Source organism: Cynocephalus volans, chromosome 6, assembly GCF_027409185.1.
Source record: "Cynocephalus volans isolate mCynVol1 chromosome 6, mCynVol1.pri, whole genome shotgun sequence".
NCBI lineage: Eukaryota > Metazoa > Chordata > Mammalia > Dermoptera > Cynocephalidae > Cynocephalus > Cynocephalus volans.
The window spans coordinates 49026329-49043858 of NC_084465.1; the positions used below are offsets into that span (position 1 = coordinate 49026329).

The 17530-nt window shown below is 45.2% G+C and overlaps 1 protein-coding gene across 2 annotated transcripts in view; it reads left to right on the top strand.

Moving 5' to 3' along the window:
• ATXN7L1 (ataxin 7 like 1) overlaps nt 1-17530 on the top strand; it is a 222277-nt gene that overhangs the window by 90324 nt on the left and 114423 nt on the right. The window contains exon 4 of one of the 2 annotated variants that reach the window (XM_063099844.1): nt 8968-9499. The exons of the other annotated variant lie outside the window; for it this stretch is intronic. Within the exon in view, the coding sequence (XP_062955914.1) occupies nt 8968-9035 (68 nt within the window). The 3' untranslated portion in view covers nt 9036-9499. Of the gene's footprint in view, nt 1-8967; nt 9500-17530 lie in introns of those variants that run through there. 2 annotated transcript variants of the gene reach the window in all.

Here is a 17530-nt window from a genome sequence, read left to right on the forward strand (position 1 = left end):
CAGAAACCTAGGTCAACTGCCAGGCCTGTCTTATAAATCAGATATGTCATTTGTCATGATTTCCAGTGGGAACATCAATGGGCTCCTTCTCCCTGCTGACACCTGCTTACCTATCCCTGGATTCTCAAACTTTAATGTGCATGCAGAGTCCCCCAGGGAATCTTGTTAAAATGCAGATTCTGATTCAGTAGGTCTTTATTTCTATCAGGCTTCTGGTGATGCTGGTGCTTTTGGTCCTCATTTTGAGGAGCAAGTGCTTGGAGAATAAAATTTAGCTAGGAAAATTGGGGCTTGGGCTCTAGGTCAGGGTTCTTTGATACTTTCCAGAACAGCAGACACCAGAAGAAACTTTCTCTTTGAAGCAGTTTGGAGTTCCAGATCATTTCAGTTCTGAAGGTCTCCTTAAAGCCTGCTGGAGTCCTCACTGTTTCCCTCCAACCCAGCTCGGACTGGCTGAAAGTGAGTGCTCGTTGAGCACTCTGTAAAGTCCCTCTGCCTTCATCTGATTCCTCTGCTATCCCTCTTGAGGTCACCACAGCACACACATCAAGTCTCAGGCCTGTCACTATGTCATTTTGATGTGACTTATACACGTCAGTGCCCTGAGGAAGAGCCTGTCCAGGACTAGGGGTGGACTTCTTGGTAATTTATGTTTAAGACAAGCCTTTAATAGAGATACACTTTTAAATAGTAACCAGGAAAAAGATTCTCTCCTCTTAACAAGTATCCATTTATAGGACTCAGCTGTTGAAACTCAAGGGTTGCATTAGGCTTAAGTTTAATCTTCTGTATACTGTCATTTACAGCACTGGGTAAAGCATTGTACGTACAACTATTTCAGTCATTTGCCATGATAAATAGCTATTGCTCTTGAAGGAACAGAAACGCCATCTCTGCTTTCCATTTATGAATATTGAATTATCTCAGGCAGGCTTTTGCTGTAAGTTTTTAAAGGGGAAATCCCCCACTGATGACATCTTCTCACTGGCCCAAAATGTCATTTCCCTTCTATGTGCACTAGTCAGATTTTGATCCAGGCAGCAGTTGTGCAGTGCATGTGTGTTTCTGGTGAATATTGCACAAAGCACTTGTAACAATGCCAAATGCATGTCTTGCTAAAGGCTGCAGTTTTACACTGAATGCCATGAGCTGTTAGGGAGAAGATTTAGCTGGTGGCAGGAAGCCATCGACAGGGATCAGGGAAATATCTCAGAGGTGATAATCTGATGCAGGAAAAATAGAAGGGGTGTGATTCTGTTGGATTCCTGATGGTAAAAAGATGGTGTCAGCTAGGGAAATTAAAATTAATGGGGGCAAAAAGGAAAAAAATATACACCCGGGCAACAGATCTCTAGTGATCCACTCTTTAGGAACTTAGAGATATATATACCTTCTATCAGATTTCCCTTAATTCAGATTCTTTATTCCCTACCAGCTGGGAGGATGCAAAATGGACACTCGGGCAGAATGACCGTCTTATCCCAGGAAATCCCTTGGGCCTGAGTCGGCTTGTCACCCTACACTCAGGCTTCCAGAAATCCCCCCTCTCAGCCCCAGTTCCTTTTTCACTGATGAACTTTCTGCACCAGAGGGACTAAAATCCTCAGGTGGCATCCTTTGGTTTGTCTCACGTTTATGAGTACCCACTACGTACCAAGTAATGTGTTAGGAAGTACGATAGGGGGAACTCAAGAACAAACATGAGCAGAGGTGCTGAATACATGAAATAGTGCACGGTCCATCCCCTGCTTTTGAATGCATGGTGTGGACTCTGTCTTCCATCGTCTCAGCCCCCAATGCCACTTCTCATCAGTGTCTCTCTGGAAAATGATTCTTTTGTAAACAGTTGAGAGGTTTCTGTTCTCACTTCTGCCTTTTGAGGTTGATTATATACCCTTAGAAATACTTTGCATTTCCACAGCACCTACAGTGCCATTCACAAAGCACTCTCTCATAGCTTGCTCATTTTGATTTTTTTAGCAATTCAGTGAGGTACTCTGGTAAGTGCTGGCTTCACAGGTTTGGAAGCTCAAAAGACTTCAGTGACTTGCCTAAGTCCACACAACTGACAGAGGCAGAGCTGGGACTAGAACTCTCTCCGCCCAGTATATTTTCCATGAACAGAGACCCCAGGAGAAAAATAATGCACAGCAACAGCAAAAAAGAATGTGCCCACTACAGGAGGCAAATTTACCTGTATGATACTTCCAACATTGGCAGTTTCTAGTTTCAAATTTATGTGCACCAAACACATCCTTTAGCTTTCTCATATCTCCTTGACTTGGGATCTGAGCTTTCTGTAATAACTGTTTGAAAAACAGTCTTACAGTTTTGACTCTGAAGGAAGATGATTCAGTCTGCTTATAGGTTCTGATCTACTCTTTCATTTCCTGGCCAGAAGATTCCATCAGAAAAAAAAGTTACGGTCATTTCAGCAGATGATAAAGGCAGTTGGTTGAGTTCTGCATGAGAATAAATCCATTCAGCATTCTGATTAGTTACAGTGGGTGAGGAGAGAGTTGTGCATACCAAAAACTCCAAGTATGTGTTTCATGCAAGTAAACCTACTAATGAGAATGGGTTTGGGTAGAAAGCTGAGCATTGATGTCCCTGCCCCCAGAGATTAGAGTTGCTTGTTCATATTCTGAGAGCTGGAGTACAGACACAGATACAACCTGATCTTGATAGCATCTCTTATTCCCAGGCCACAGATAAGTTTGTTAAACAGGAAGTTGAGAGGAAGCAATCTGGACAGAGAATTGTATATAAGTGACTCAAGAGACCTGGCAATTTAGGACTCCTTTGCAACATTGCTATAATCTCTCGCCTCTGTTTGCCCATCCATGGAATGGGTATGGTGGTTATGTGCCAATGTTATTATTAGAAATGAGAAATTTGAAAGTGCTTTGGCATATAATGTGCTGTAAATATGCCCCATGGAAAATAGGCATTTTTAGCTGTAATGTATAATGAAGTTAGGCAGGGAACATCAGTCGCTGACAGCGAGAATATTGCCGGAGACAGCCAGGTGCTTGGCTAAGCAGGAAAACAGAGAGACCATCTATGACGTGGTCTCGTGCAACATGGTGGAATGTTCCAAACAAACAAGCACAAAATGAATGTTTGGACATCTGGCCCGAATTTAGAAACAAATAGGTAATTGGAGATGGGCCTCTGTCTTTTCACATTGCAGGCTGTGCACTGCAGCCCAAGCACCCACTGAATTCCAGAGGGTTGGACCAGAGAAGGAGGAAGGCCTGAGTGAACCTGTGCCCATGTGGGCTCCAGCCACCGTGTTTGAAGTAGTGTTGCACTAGAGAGGCAGCACCTGGTTAGGAAAGAGCCAGACCCTGGAGCCAAGTCTGGGTGTGGTTTTGGCTCTGCTGCTCACTAGCTGTGACCTTCAGCCAATCCCTCAATCTTTCTGTGCCTTGGTTTCCCCATCTACAGGAAGGGGATAATAATAGTACCTGTTTCATCGAGGTTGTCAGGAGGATAAGGAAATAGAACTGTAGCACATAGAAGAACGCCTGACGTCAGTCTGCATAAACATGTACATTTTCATATACATGTATAAGGCCCTTGTCTGGCCTTGTGAATTCTAGCGCATGGAAGAGAAGAAACACAAACTGGATGGTTGAGGAAAGCTCACCTCCAGAAGACTGAGTGGGTTGACATGAATTAAGTGGTTATTGCCAGAGAGTAAAAATCTGCTGGAAAGAAGGAACAGGGTCATAGCTGGAATGATAAGCAGCCTTGGCTGGACCACTGGCTGATGAGCAAAGGGGGTTGTGGAGGGCTATGTTTTGCCCAAATGTACTATCTTGAAACTCCCAGTGTGCTTCCTTCCTGCCCCCAGGGAAGTTGGAAGCTTGGTCAGTTCTGTGTCCACACAAGCAGATTCTAGTGGCCAGCACCCTAGAAATTTTTGTCTGCTTATCTCATGTGAGTCACTCTTTCCCAGAACCATTTACTGATACTATATCTCTCTCTATTCTGGAGTCCTGCAAAATCATCCCCCTGTTATCTGTCTGCCTCAACATAAGGAAAACCCCTGTCATTTGGAACTCTTGCTACATACCCGCTGTCCTGCCTCAGTGTAGTGTGTGGGCAGGTCTGCTCTGTCACACACGTCTTCAGAAAGACTGGATTTCAGGCTTTCAGAGCAGGTGTCTTGAAGTCTGTTGGTGAAAGGAGACAGCCATCATCTGCTGGCTGGTGTTTGCCAAAATGTGGCCTTAGAACGGGATGAACTACTGGCTCCTGGCACGAAACCTGGTCCCCCTGGGCATACACCCAGCCTCAACAGCCCCTTTAAAACTAGAAGCAATTTGTCATCTTTTGATTCTCTTCCAGCACTGTCCCTGTCACAGGTAGATAAATGAAACGGCATATGGGGGTCCAAATGCAGGATTGTCTAATCCCAGCGGTTTCCCATGGAGCCATCACTTCTCAGGGTAGAGAGCACAGTCGGGTGGTCCTTGGCTTCGGGATTGCAACCTTAAACAAATTTTTTCATCACATGGCCCATTTATATGCATGAAGTGTTTTCTCGGAATCTCCCAGCCTCTGGTGTGCCATTGATAGGTGTGTTTCTCATTTCAGAATCCTGAAATGAATCGTACATTTGAGAGCTCAACATCTCGTGTCTGTAGTTCCACAGAATGCTGCTAATCAAATCAATGTCTCAGCAAAAGCCAACAAGCAGCCCTGAGTTAAAAATAGATAGGGGCTGGAATTTTTATTCTAAAAAGCCTGATTACAGAAAGTCAATGAGAAGGGCGGATGCATTTCAGTTCCCCTTGAGTTCCATCCTCTATACTCATACATGGCTTGAAAGATAACCTGTAGGGTTTTCTACGCAGCCCACGTGGACTTTAGATGTCTTGGTTACATATAACTAAAGACACCAGATTATTCCCAAGGATGCAATAGAGAGAAGAAACCTCCTGACCTAGTTGTCAAAATATGGGTGACCCGTGATTCCCCTGTGAATAAAGGAGGCCTGTGTGGCAGATGAGCCACACACAAGGGCAGGTCTTGTGCCCATCCCAAAGAGCTGAGTGTGTTGCTGATCCGGCCAGACAGCTTTGACTTCTTCTGTAGCCATAGGCCACATCCTGCATCCCCGTAGCTGCTGGATGAACTGGGCATCCACAGTCACACAGGTTCAGGCTTGGCTGGATCAACTCAAGTTCATCCCAACCACAGGAAAATCATCTGCCTGGATAGTACTACAGTGAGTCATTGAGCATCACTGAGGTGCCCTAAGAAAGGAAAAACTGTGGAGCATCTTCTTAAAGCAGGATCTGTTGAGCACGGACCAGATTCTTACACAGGCCGCTAATGCCAGTGACCGTAAGAAGTTTATAGCCAGCTCTTCATTACCTAAACTATTGAAAGAGAAATCTAGCATGAATTTTAAAATTTAAAAATAAATCCCCCAATTCAAGCTTTGGCCAGTGGTTCCATGCAAGAAATCTGTTAGGGGAGGGTAGTATTTCCTTTTATGTTTTCCTGATTAATCAGTAGTTTTAATGAGCAGCAAAATGACCCAGTGGGGCTGAGAGTACAAAACAGGAGGATAATTTGCCTGGGGTTAAGAGGTGAGTCTGGGTTCCTGTTCCTGCCTCTCCCAGCCTCTGTTCTTCATCTGCAGGCTGTGTGTGTTTGCTACATCTGCTTTATAGGATCAGGGAAGGATTGAATGGACTAATGAGCTGTTCCAGAGCCCAGCCATAGGAAGCACACAGTACATATTAGCTGTTATGACTTATTTAGACTTATGGAAGATGAGGGAACAACAGAATAGCTTGTTCATTAAAAGACAGACACATACATACCTCACTGAATCTTTGAAGTAATTCTGCATTTCATTCATGGTAGAATCACATAATCTTTTTCTTTCTTAAACTTAAAAGGCTGAGCCAGCTGTACGTGATATATTAAACCCACACATTTACTTACTTTAGAAAGGTTACTATTTTGAGAGTATAGTCATTCCTGGAAAAAAATGTTTGGTGTGCCTCCTGTCCATTGAAAAGAGTAAAGAATGATTTCCATTCCTTGAATTAGTGTCTTCAGATTCCTGCGTTCTTTGTAATAAATTAGGGGAAGGGAGGGCTGTGAACTCCTTGAGGAAAGCATTTCTTAACCATTCCTCTTCATTGCCCCAGAGTTCCGTGTCTGGCCTATAGTAGGTACTCAAACAACGTCAAATGAATGAATGAATGATTTAGATGTTTAATCCTTTAAGTCAGTAATATTCAACCTGTAGCCATTCATCCCCTGAAGGACTTGTTAAAACACAAATTTGCTGGGCCCCAGCCCCGAGTTGATTCAGTAGGTCTGGGATGGGGCCCAAGAATGTGCATTTCTAACAAGTTCCCAGATAATGCTGATGGTGTTGACCCAGTGACTATATTTTGAGAACCGCTGCTTTGGGGTCCTCACCACTGTTTAGGTCCACTGCTTTTTTACCTTTTCCAAGCCTTCCAAAAGATTGACATCTATAACTGTCTGATCTTTCCCTATAGGATTTGACCTGACAGAAGAGCAACCTGGATTTTATTTTTTTATCAAAAACTACATTTTGCCCCTTGTATAGTTATGAGAAGTGAGAATCAGATTTCCACCTCCTTCATGATGGTATCTGGGCTGGCAGGACACAGCTGAGAGGGCAGAGGTGGAGTATAGTTGCACACCTTGCAACGTTTAAGCCAGCTTGTACCTCCATCCAGTTTTGGAATCCTCACCTGGTGTCAAACGCACTTAACTGCAAAGTTGAAATGAGACATGACCTTTTGCAGAAACTGCAGATGAACAAAAAGGGTATAGGAGATGAGCACATGATACAACAGGGAACACGTTGTTTGCAGAGTCTTTTCATGTTGGCTGCAGGCCTGCCTGAAGTCACTAGGCCCTAGAGTTCTGAAACAAGAAGGAGTTTTATGGCCTAAGGAAGACTACCCTCTGCAAAAAAAAAAAAGTCATTCTCCTAATGCCAGACGTCACTCTGGGTGGTTGGCAAGGAGCTGGAATTCCAAACCCAGGCCTTGGGGAACTCCTTCTTCCTCCACCCACATTTCTCAGGAAGGAGTCTTTGGGGCTATGAGGACAGTGTGGACACACAGTAGAGGACAGGGGACCACAGGGATACCAGACTCCCCAAACAGAGAGAGGAGATGAAAATGGAACTCAACAAGAGAACTGAGAAGGGAACCCAGGCCTTCGCCTGAGGTAGGGAGAGTTTTAGCAACCTACTGCTGCATGACAGATGACCCCAACATTTAGCAGCTTAAGACAACAAATATTTGTGGTCTTGTACAGTTTCCATGGGTCAGAGGTCTGGGAATGGCTTAGCTGTGTGGTTCTGGTTCACTCTCTCATGAGGCTGATGTCCAGCTGCCATCTGAAGGTTTGACCTTAGTGGAGGACCCACTTCTGAGACAGCCCACTCACGGCTGTTGGCTGGAGGCCTCAGTTCCTCACTCTCAATACCTTAGGACTGCTTGCAATATAGCTGCTAACTTCCCTCAGAGCCAACAACATGAGAGGGAGGAAGTCAGAATGCCTTTATGACCTAGTCTCGGAAGTGACGCACCATCACTTCTGCTTTGTTCTGTTCATTAGAAATGAGTCTCTAAGACCAGCCCACACACGAGGGGAGGGGTGTTAAGCTCCACCTTTTGAAGGGAAGAATGAGCCTCTTTCATCCTCCTGTTGCCAGACTCAGAGAAGCACAAGAATAATTGATAGGGCCTGAGGTGTAAAGATGAAGGCCGGGATTGGAGTGGGGTGGAGGGGTGTGCTATCCTGATCAGACTGAGGAGAGGTGGTTGAGTAGAAGAAGGAGCATTGGAAACTCTGAGGGCTTTGAGCCTACCATTCTATGGGTGTCATGCAGACCCCTTCTCTCTTTCAGGATAGGGGGTGTCCTTGCTCAGAAAGCATTGAAGCCACCTATGAGTCCCAAGGCTCAGGTGTGGTTCCTAAGAAGAGGAAGGAGGGGCTAAATGCTTAGAGTCAATTCTCTGCTGGAGAGAGAGCAATAAACAGTACTGTGCATTTCCTTCCAGATGATCCGACCAGCCACGTCCCCAGTAGGGAAAGAATAGATTGAAGGCAGCAGTGACATCCTGGAGTAAAAGGAGTTTCTGGGCTGTGCTTCTCAGGAAGGGCACTGGGGGGAGGGGAGGCTAAGAAGCAGGAGGGGGAGGAACCCCACTATTTTCTGCTAAAAGGATCCCACTCAGGCTGGTGACTCAGTCCCACTACGAACAACAGCAGTTGGCCCTTTGTGGCTAAGGCTCCTGGGTCCCATAGAGAGACTGTCCCATGGGGGCAAATGTTTATTTTGGCCACTCTGGCTCTGTAAATGGATTCCATGTAGCAGTCTTCTTTTGAGGATGCAGAACCATTGGGGTCATACTGTACTGTGTCTGCTCTTATCTCCCCTATCATCCCCAGGGAATAAGCTAATCAAACTCACTGATGATTTTACACTGAGAAGGAGATAGCTAATAACTTGGATGACAAGTATTAGAATACAATGTGATGTGGATAAATTGGGTCCATGTATTAAGAGCTATAAAATGAGATTCCATCAAGGCATGAATAATGGTGCCTGTGGAAAGGATTAATCAAATACCTCATTAAAAGGTATAGGAATTCTGGTCAGACGGCCTCTGTTTAATTACAATCCTGCCCCCATCCCACCTCCACTCCTTCCCCCCTGAAACTGCTTTCTACTAGGAGAAATACAGAAAAGAGTTTAGAGAAAATAATGGAAAAATTGGGACATACGTTTTGATAGGACAAGATCATGAAGACAGATTTAAGCAACCAGTGTTTCATTTAGGGGGTAAAAAGACAATTGTCATGAGTAATCATTTACAAATGTAATTTCCAAAGGAGCCCTGTTGATAACCATTCAGCAAATGCCAACAAAGCATTTACTTTCCAAAGGGAGAAAGCAAGACAACAGAGAAATGAAGACATCTCCAGGAGTGGACCAGAGAACAGCCAAGCCATAGAGAAGCATCAGGTGTGAGAATGGGCAATGCAGAAGAAATACACAACCTCTGGAAGATCCCTGAGGAGTGACATTGTCTGGAGGAGGCTTCCTGGAAGAGAAGACTCCAGCAGAGCCCTGAAGTGTGGACAAGCTTCCACGTACTGCAAATTCGTGAGCACACTCTGGTGACAGGGTCTAGTGAGAAAATGGGCTTGAGCAGAGCAGGGGGCACTTTGGGGGTTCTTCTGTCCATGTCCACCACCAACACCTTGGTCCAAGCTACCATCCATTCTCACTGGACAACTGCAAAAGCCTTCCAGCTGTTTTCCCTGCCTCCACTCTTGCTCCTCTGCAATCCATTCTGCACCCCGAATTCAGAATCGAGTCAAAGTTAATCATGTCATTCTCTTGACTTGTGGCTTCACATTGTTCTTAAGCTAAAAGTAAAAATCATCATCATGGCTACAAAGTCTTGTGTGGTCTGGACCACATCCTGTGCCAGGCTCCTTTCACTCTGGATAGGCCAGTCAAGCTGGCCTGCAGACTTTCAGCACATGGGGTCTTCCTGCCACACGACCCTTGCATATACATGCTTTTCCCTCTCTGTATATAATCTTCTTTCATACTGTCTTCCCAGAGCTAACTTAACTCATCCTTCAGAATGCATCTTAATGATTATCTCCTCCTGGAAAACTTTTCTAATTTTCATAACTACATCAACTCTTCCTCATACATTGAAAATAAATACTTATGGTGTGAACATATGTTTAATGTCTGTCTCCCCAATGAGGCCACAAGCTTTATGAGGGCAGGGACCCAGTCTTTGCATACCTTAGAGCCTAGTACAGTCTCAGTATATTTGTGTTGACATTTAATTAGGAACAGTGAGACTAGTTGAGAAATTAGACTTGATCAGTATATAGGAGAATACTGGTATGAATTCTTAATGGGATGAAAACCTGAATTCATGTCTAGACCCTGCCACCTGCTGGCTGTGCTGTTTTAAATAAATCACAGATCCTCCCAGAGCCTATTTCCTCATCTATAAAATGGGGATACTAATAGCCACCTCATATGGTTGTAGCAATAATTTAATGAAATAATATATATATGTAAGCATCTTTTAAAATCAGGCATAAATGTACTTTGTCATTTTTCCCAGGGCCTGGCACTTTGGGTCATTAAACATCTATTGGAGGGAGGGGAGGAAGGGAGGGATGGATGGATAGATGCATGAACGGGTGGACAGATTAACAGTTAGGGAGCCAGAACAAGTGACAAGAGCAGAACCTGGCATATGGATAGCATGATGGAAGCCAAAAGAGAGAATTACAAGAAGTAGGAGGACCCAGGGTGTCGCATGCAGTGGAGCAGGCAGAGAGAATTGGGGAGGGGGAGGGGGAATCATTTAACTTGGGTAGAAGGAAGTCGCTGGTGACCTCAGGGCAATCCCTCCTCAGCCTTTTCGTGTTGCCTGTGCTTTCAATGACATGCCTTAATTGTAACTTAATCACTTTACTGATTTTTATCTTGGGGGTGATCAAATTGATTTGCACATGCAGCAAAATTGGTGAGATTAGTCCAGCTGCTGCCAGCAGGTGCTGACAAGTGAAGAAGTGAACATCAGACGATTAGAAAATACACTAAACATTTCTTTCAAGAAAGCCTAGAAACCTCAGTTACTTAATAAATTGCCATGGATACGTGGTTTCAGTTTCAAGGGTTGCTTCGTCTTCAGCTCCCTGTGTTTCGGTAGGAATAGGGCTGTACGGTACTCAGGGACCTGCGGGACGAGACCCCTCTGAGGGCCACTGCACATTTCTGTGAGCTCTTTTCTGCCCTTTGGTCGCACCCCTCTTCCCTTCACCACCATCCCCCGGCGTCAGTCACTCTAATGCACGTGCACACACATGCACTCTCTGAGCTTCTTCTAGTCCTTTTGATAGATGGAGGCTCAGGGCTCTCCTCCCTGCTAGGTCCGGATGGAGCCAGTCTGTCTGTGTGTGGGCCGTGGGAGTGAGTGGCCCACGCAGGACCCGAGCCCCACACTTACCATCTCAGGGCTGGCTCCTGTTGAGTAAGAAAGACATGATGAATAAATGAAACCCCATGGCTATTTCAACATTCATCTTCATCCCAGTGCTCCAATCCTGGCTGATAAAATTAGGTACTCAGTATGGAAAAAAGGTAAGAATGGACTAGAATAAAAGGCCACCAAATATTTTGTTTCCATGTACTCGTTGGTGGTGTAGAGCATGGGTTTATGGGGAAAGGAGGCAGAATTCAAGAACTTTACAATGGTTCAAAGAGAAGGCTTGAAGCCCTTCCACCCCTTCCTCCCTGAGGGCCTCCTACAGGCTCAGGAGCATGTTGCTGATCTTCAGACACAATCGTGAATGTCTCCAGTCTCTTCCCCACATCTCCCGGGTCAAGGACTTTCTTTGACAGCCCTGTGTTCACGCTCTTAGTCTCATCAGTAAAGTGGTTTCCTATGAACTGATGTACCCAGTTTGCCAAGAAGGAAAGCTGAGGCCCTGGTCCATCTACAGATGGCACAATCCTGGGAAGAATCACCATATTCCAGCCTGGGAAGTGGAGGGAGATACAAAATAAAGACCTCACATACACACAACCCTTCCGTGGGTGGTCAGAGGGGAGGCCTGGCACGGGCAGGCAAGGCCCTCTCCCAGGGTTGTATGGCAGGGGACAGCAGAGGTGGAACCTATAACCACTGATCTGTCCTCTCACAGGTCTACCAGAGGAGCAAACCCCAGAGCTCTTGGGTCCTTTCAATGTCCAAAAATACGAGGAGAGAATCTTTTGCTTCAGGCAGAAGAGCTTGATGGTTCAGAACTGGGCTTGGAACTAGGTCCACAGCTACCAGGCTGGCCTTGTCTAGCTCCTGCCCCTCTTCTCACGTGTGGAAAATGGGTATAATCACACTTTTTCAGAGAGGTGGTATGAAGATTAAACACCATCATGCATGTAACATGCTCAGACCAAGCCCAGCCAGCATGAGAAGTGAGCTAATAGAAGCATAGAAGCCTTGATAGATTTATCCCCCTTTCTGAGATCTGGTTTCCCTTCAAACATCACTGCTGGGATCCCGCCCAGCCTGCCCTCCCAGAATTTCATTCCGTTATAACTCTTAGAGACTGGGGTTGGAAATCTCAAGAAGAAAGGAATCCGTCCGTGAGGATTTGGGGGTGGAAGCTGCTATGGGGAAGGCAGGAACGAGAAAAGGGCTTAAGAGGAACCCTGCAGAATTCCTTGTGATCCAGAGATGGGGGGCCTGGAAAAAGGAGCATGAGCCAGCCAGGAAGACATGTGGTTAGACTGCAAACAGAATAACAGTGTCACAGAGCACAGGCAGGGGGGAATTCCAAGATGGAGTATCGAGTCTTTCAGAAAGGTAGACTAGGATGATAACTAAGAAAAAAGCTTTTGAATTATATTTGCCTTTCCAGTGAAAAGGAATTCAAATTAATTTGGCATTGAGAACTTTAAATGCACACGTTGTAATAATTGGATATACCCTAAAGTGCTGTAAAATCAGGGTTGGGAATCTCTTACCATCTACGCTGTATGTGCGGGAACCCAATCTTGCAAGCAGGTTTTTAAAACTCCTGAGCCCGGGAAAGAAATTGGTCTGCCTGTCAAATATGCATTAAGTCCTCCTTATTATCTTTTCCCTCCCTGTCCCTCTTTGTCCCCAACCTTCTCTCCAATGTGAGCAAAGAGGAGGCCTTACAAATCTGATTTCTTTCACAAATACAATCCCCAGGAGAACCAAGAAAGAAAATAAGAATAGACAACCAGAATGTGATCATTTAGGCCCTCTCCCTAATTTCTTTTATTCCCCTCTGATGTCTCTTACGGCCTTTTTGTGGCTGTACAGCTAATTCTGTGATAGTTTTAAAGGTAGTGTCGGTAGCTGTTGGATTTGAAGAGTGCCTTGACTTCCAGGTCTTTTTATCATGTCCATCTGTTTTGGAGCTTTTTTCCCACTCTACAGATCAAAACAATCTCCACACACATTTAATTTTAAGTGTTAAAAAACCTACCATATCCTAATATGACAGTACTCATTTCTTTTGTCCTTTGTGTGGGTGCCATAGCTCCAGAGCATATAATTTAGGATCCTAGAACTTGTTGGGGGTGTCTGGAGGTCACTGTTAAGTGGATGGGCTTTTTATTAAGTCAATATTTGATTAGGACTTTTGAAAATGCTAATAATTATGTTCACAGGAATGCCTGCTGAGATTAGAGAAAGGAAAAATTTTTTAAGCTTACATTTCTTGCTCCAAACCATAAGTAAATGGCCAGATCCAATCTTCCTTTTATCTATAATTTATATTTATTACATTTGGTGAGTCTGGTTAGTGGTTTAGATTCCTTGGGTTTTTGCTACATCCCGGCTCCGATTATGCAATCATCTTTGATAAAACCTAATGTATATGATCCTAGACCCTAGAGCATAACATGATGCCAAGTTCCATTCCAAATGTGTTTCATACTAAAGCGAACTATATTGGAAGACATGAAAGGGAAGCATTCCCTGGTCACTTCCAATTGCAAAAATATATTTTTTTTTCATAAATCATTAGTTCCACAGAGAACTCCCCCAGATCATGTTTTCTTCCCTGCCTCATTACCTCCATGGTGAATGCTCCCTTTGCCCACACACCCATGAGAAAGTGATTATGGGGGGCTGTGCCCTCCTTAAGAGCATGGCTTACATACAGGGTTTTTTAACTGGGTGATTATTTGCATTAAAAATGAGTGCATTTGGATATATTGCATGTGCCCAAAGCAAAATCCAGACAGTGGGAAACTGCAGGTTAGATGTCCTGAATCTTCAACAGATAGATAGTAAGGAAGAGAACTAGATGGAGGGGCAGCTCATCGCTTAAAAGATGTATAAAAAATAGGAAGACTAAACTACAGTGTCTAAGGATACACACTTGGGCAATAACACCATAAATAAACACAAGGAAGTGAAGACTATAAAGTCAGGAGTCTGCTACTTTTGGAGGGAAGGAGGGGCTGCAAGCGGGCCAGACATGTGGGGGCTTCTGGGGTGGCTGGCCAAGTTCTCTGCCTTCACCTGGGTGGTGGTTGCCAGGGTGTTTGCTTCTAATCATCCCCAGTGCAACACATTTGTGTGGTTTTCAGCGCTGGTGCTTTCTTTTACAATAAAAAGTTTTCCTTTTAATGAATCCACTTGGGGTTCACATTACCTACAGTCTTTCAGGAATTTGGTTTCTGGGGGTGGGGTCTTGTAATAAAATAGGTCTCACTTTTCTCACTAAGAGGGAAATTGTAAATCCAGCTGGAAGTTCCCCAGTGGGATTATCTGACAGCTGCGTCAGAAACGAGAGAGAAAAAGAGGGCCTGTTGGTGTAGCTCTTCTGGGTTCTGGCTACCAAAGACGCTTCTGTTCTTTACTTGTTTCCCTGATTTCATTTATACAGTTTATTATCTCTTTGTTACTTTTAGTAATAGAATAAGCACCTGTGCACCTACCTCCCCTAAACAGAAATGAGGACCCTGACGATAGCTGCACCGCTCCCTGACCTCCCTCCTACCTTTAGTAATCTTTGAAGAGCACAGAGATGTGCTTAAGGGAATTTATCCCTGCTGTTAGCTTCCCCTTCCTCTGCCTCTGTTGTCCCTGAAAATACTGGTCTCAAGTGGCCACCAGGGTGTGGTTTAACATCCTCTCCCTCCTGCTGGGGCATCATACCTTTACTTTGAGATTTTCATCCCTATTAAATGTGGTTCCACTAGAGTAGTTACCACCCTTTTATGAAGAAGTTAGGTGAGAGTTTCAGCAGAAGGTTAGATCATGAAGAGTAGGACTCTGGAAACCTGAACTGGGGACACAGTGAGGGAAGACCCAAAAGGGGAGTTGCAGGTGTTTCGCCGTCTCTTCTTTTTCTTCTTCTTACCAAACCCGACCTGAACTTGTTGGTATTTTTCAGCTTAAATCCAGAATCCTACTAAAAAGCATTTACATGTCTCCCTAGGGCTTCATATTGCTAGTTATCCATCTCTCTCAATGCATAGGCCTGAGTCCAAACCTGTTTGGGAATAAACAGAGTAGATTGGGCTCTGTGAGGACAGGGACCTCATCTGTTTTTGCTCTCCATTCAATTCTCAGCCCCTGGCACAGTGCTGGGCACATAGTAGGTGCTCAGGAAACACTTGATGAGAAACTGAAGGAATAAACAAGAGACCAGGCTGACAAACAGCTTATGACAAGAGAGGTAGCACAGAGACCTTCCAGGATGGGCAGTGAGAAAGCATCTGCTGTCACTCCACAGTGTGACATCAATCCTGAGGATGTCACCTTCCCCTCACCTCCACCCCAGAGCATTTCCTCACCTGAAGGTGAAGGCTGACCAATTCTGCTGTGTGCCTCCCTGTCCTCAACAAGAAAATCAACCAAGATGTAGTTCTTAAGAAAGAACTGCTCTTACCGTATTTTATCCCTCTCGCACAGCACCTTTAGAGTCACAGAAGGATTTTCCCACACGTTGTCTAACTCGCACTACACAATAATCCCATGAAGTAGGTAATTCCCACTTCATAGAGGAAGGAACTGAGGCTGAGAAGGATTCAAGTGGCTTCTGAGGGGCAGGGCTATAGCTAGAACCTGGAACTTTGGGTCCTACCTCCAGCATCCTTCCCACTGCTCTGTCCCAGGCACGGATGGAGCTACAGGTAAAGGGCATGGAGCTTCAGCCCTTGCCCTCAAGAAGCTTAACACCTAACTCAGGCAGAGAAAACTGCCGTCAATAATAAACGTCATCCGGGCCGAGCCCGTGGCGCACTTGGTAGAGTGCTGCGCTTGCAGTGCGGCCACGCTCCCGCCGCGGGTTCGGATCCTATATAGGACTGACGGGTGCACTCACTGGCTGAGTGCCGGTCACGAAAAAACGACAAAAAAAAAAAAAAAAAAAAATAATAATAAACGTCATCCAATAAACATACTGTAGCACCGCCTGATCCTTCCCCACTTTTACTTCACAGAGATGCTGTGAAAGAGTCTTTAGCTGTTGTTGTTTCTTAGGGTTTTTCTTCTGGAAACTTATTTACAGAGTGCAGAATGCGGCGGCTCAGCTGGTCTTCAGCTGTTGGCTGTGATGGGGAGGCGAGGGGGAGTGTAAGAAACCCGAAGTTAGTCCCAAAGATCTCACTTTAGTCAATTGTGTCAATCCCATACTTCAGCAGACCTCATTAGAAATAACTAGGTCCTAGACAGGAAAAAGAAAGCAAAGGCCCAATTAATCCAGGATCTAGGTAGCCTTTACCTTATACCAGGGTTGTCTGTAACAGATTACAACTACTGACACAGAAATGTCTGTGCTTTTGGACTTTCTTCCCCCTTGGTGTTTCCAGTCTGTTCTCTCGTTGTTATCAGTGACCCTGTGCAGGAGGTAGGGCTGAGACTGAGGCTCAGAAAAGAGACGTGACTTGCCCAAGGCCCCACAGCTACTAACTGACAGTGCTGGCACTTGCACCAGAGCCCATCCCTACCCCCTGCTCTTGTCCCACTTCTGTTCCTCCAGTGGCCTCTCTCTCCTGCAGTGGCCCTTCCAGCAGCTTCTGTTTCAGCCGTACTTGAGACACTCAGCAGTGGCAGCTCAGCACCTGCGAGACGACAACACTGGCTCTCTCCAACTCTGTTGCTTGCATCACGGTGTTTACATATTCACTGACCACTTTGCTGTGTTATAATCATTTAATTAGCCTGTGCCTAGGAGGAAGAGATGCTTTATTTAGAAGCTTAATAGTGAAAATGTCCGAGTCTTCGGTTCACTATGAGCTTGATGGCATTAGGATGATCTCAGGGTCTGCGTTCTTAATCCACTTAGCACCGGGGGGATCAACCAAGGCTCAGCCACTTGCTGAAGACTGCAAGAGGGTGTGGCTAAGAGACTACAGACAGATGGAGGAAGCAGGATAACCAGAACAACAGTGCTTTAGAGCCGTAGAAAAAAATAACTAGGCCTTTTTATGCTCTTCTTGGAACAAAAAGAGAGTAGAATTTATCTTCTTGGAATCTGGGATGGGGACAATACCGCGGCTCGTGTCAGTTTGTCAGTTGACAGCCAGTGCTTCTCAGCCTTGACTGCACATTAGAGTGACCTGGGAAGCGAAAACTCCACTCATGATTCCGGTGTGCAGCCAGACATGAGAACAATGGCCAGATGGTGGTGTGGTGGCCCTACCAGGTGTCCACTTGGCCAGGCTGAATCACATTTCCTAGAACCCCCTGTCCCGTAGGTTTCTAATTGGGATGGGCCACAAGAGGGATTCTTGGATGATTTGGAGGAGGGAAAGGAAGCAGCAATCACTTTGCAACACACACGTTGTTGCTTATCTGCCAGCCAGGACTGCAACTGCTTCACCTTCTTCTGGATCCTCCTTAAGCTTCTCTGACTCCTGGAGGGTGAATGTTTAGCTACGGCAAAGAGCCCCACTTCTGCAGGACATCTATACCATCAA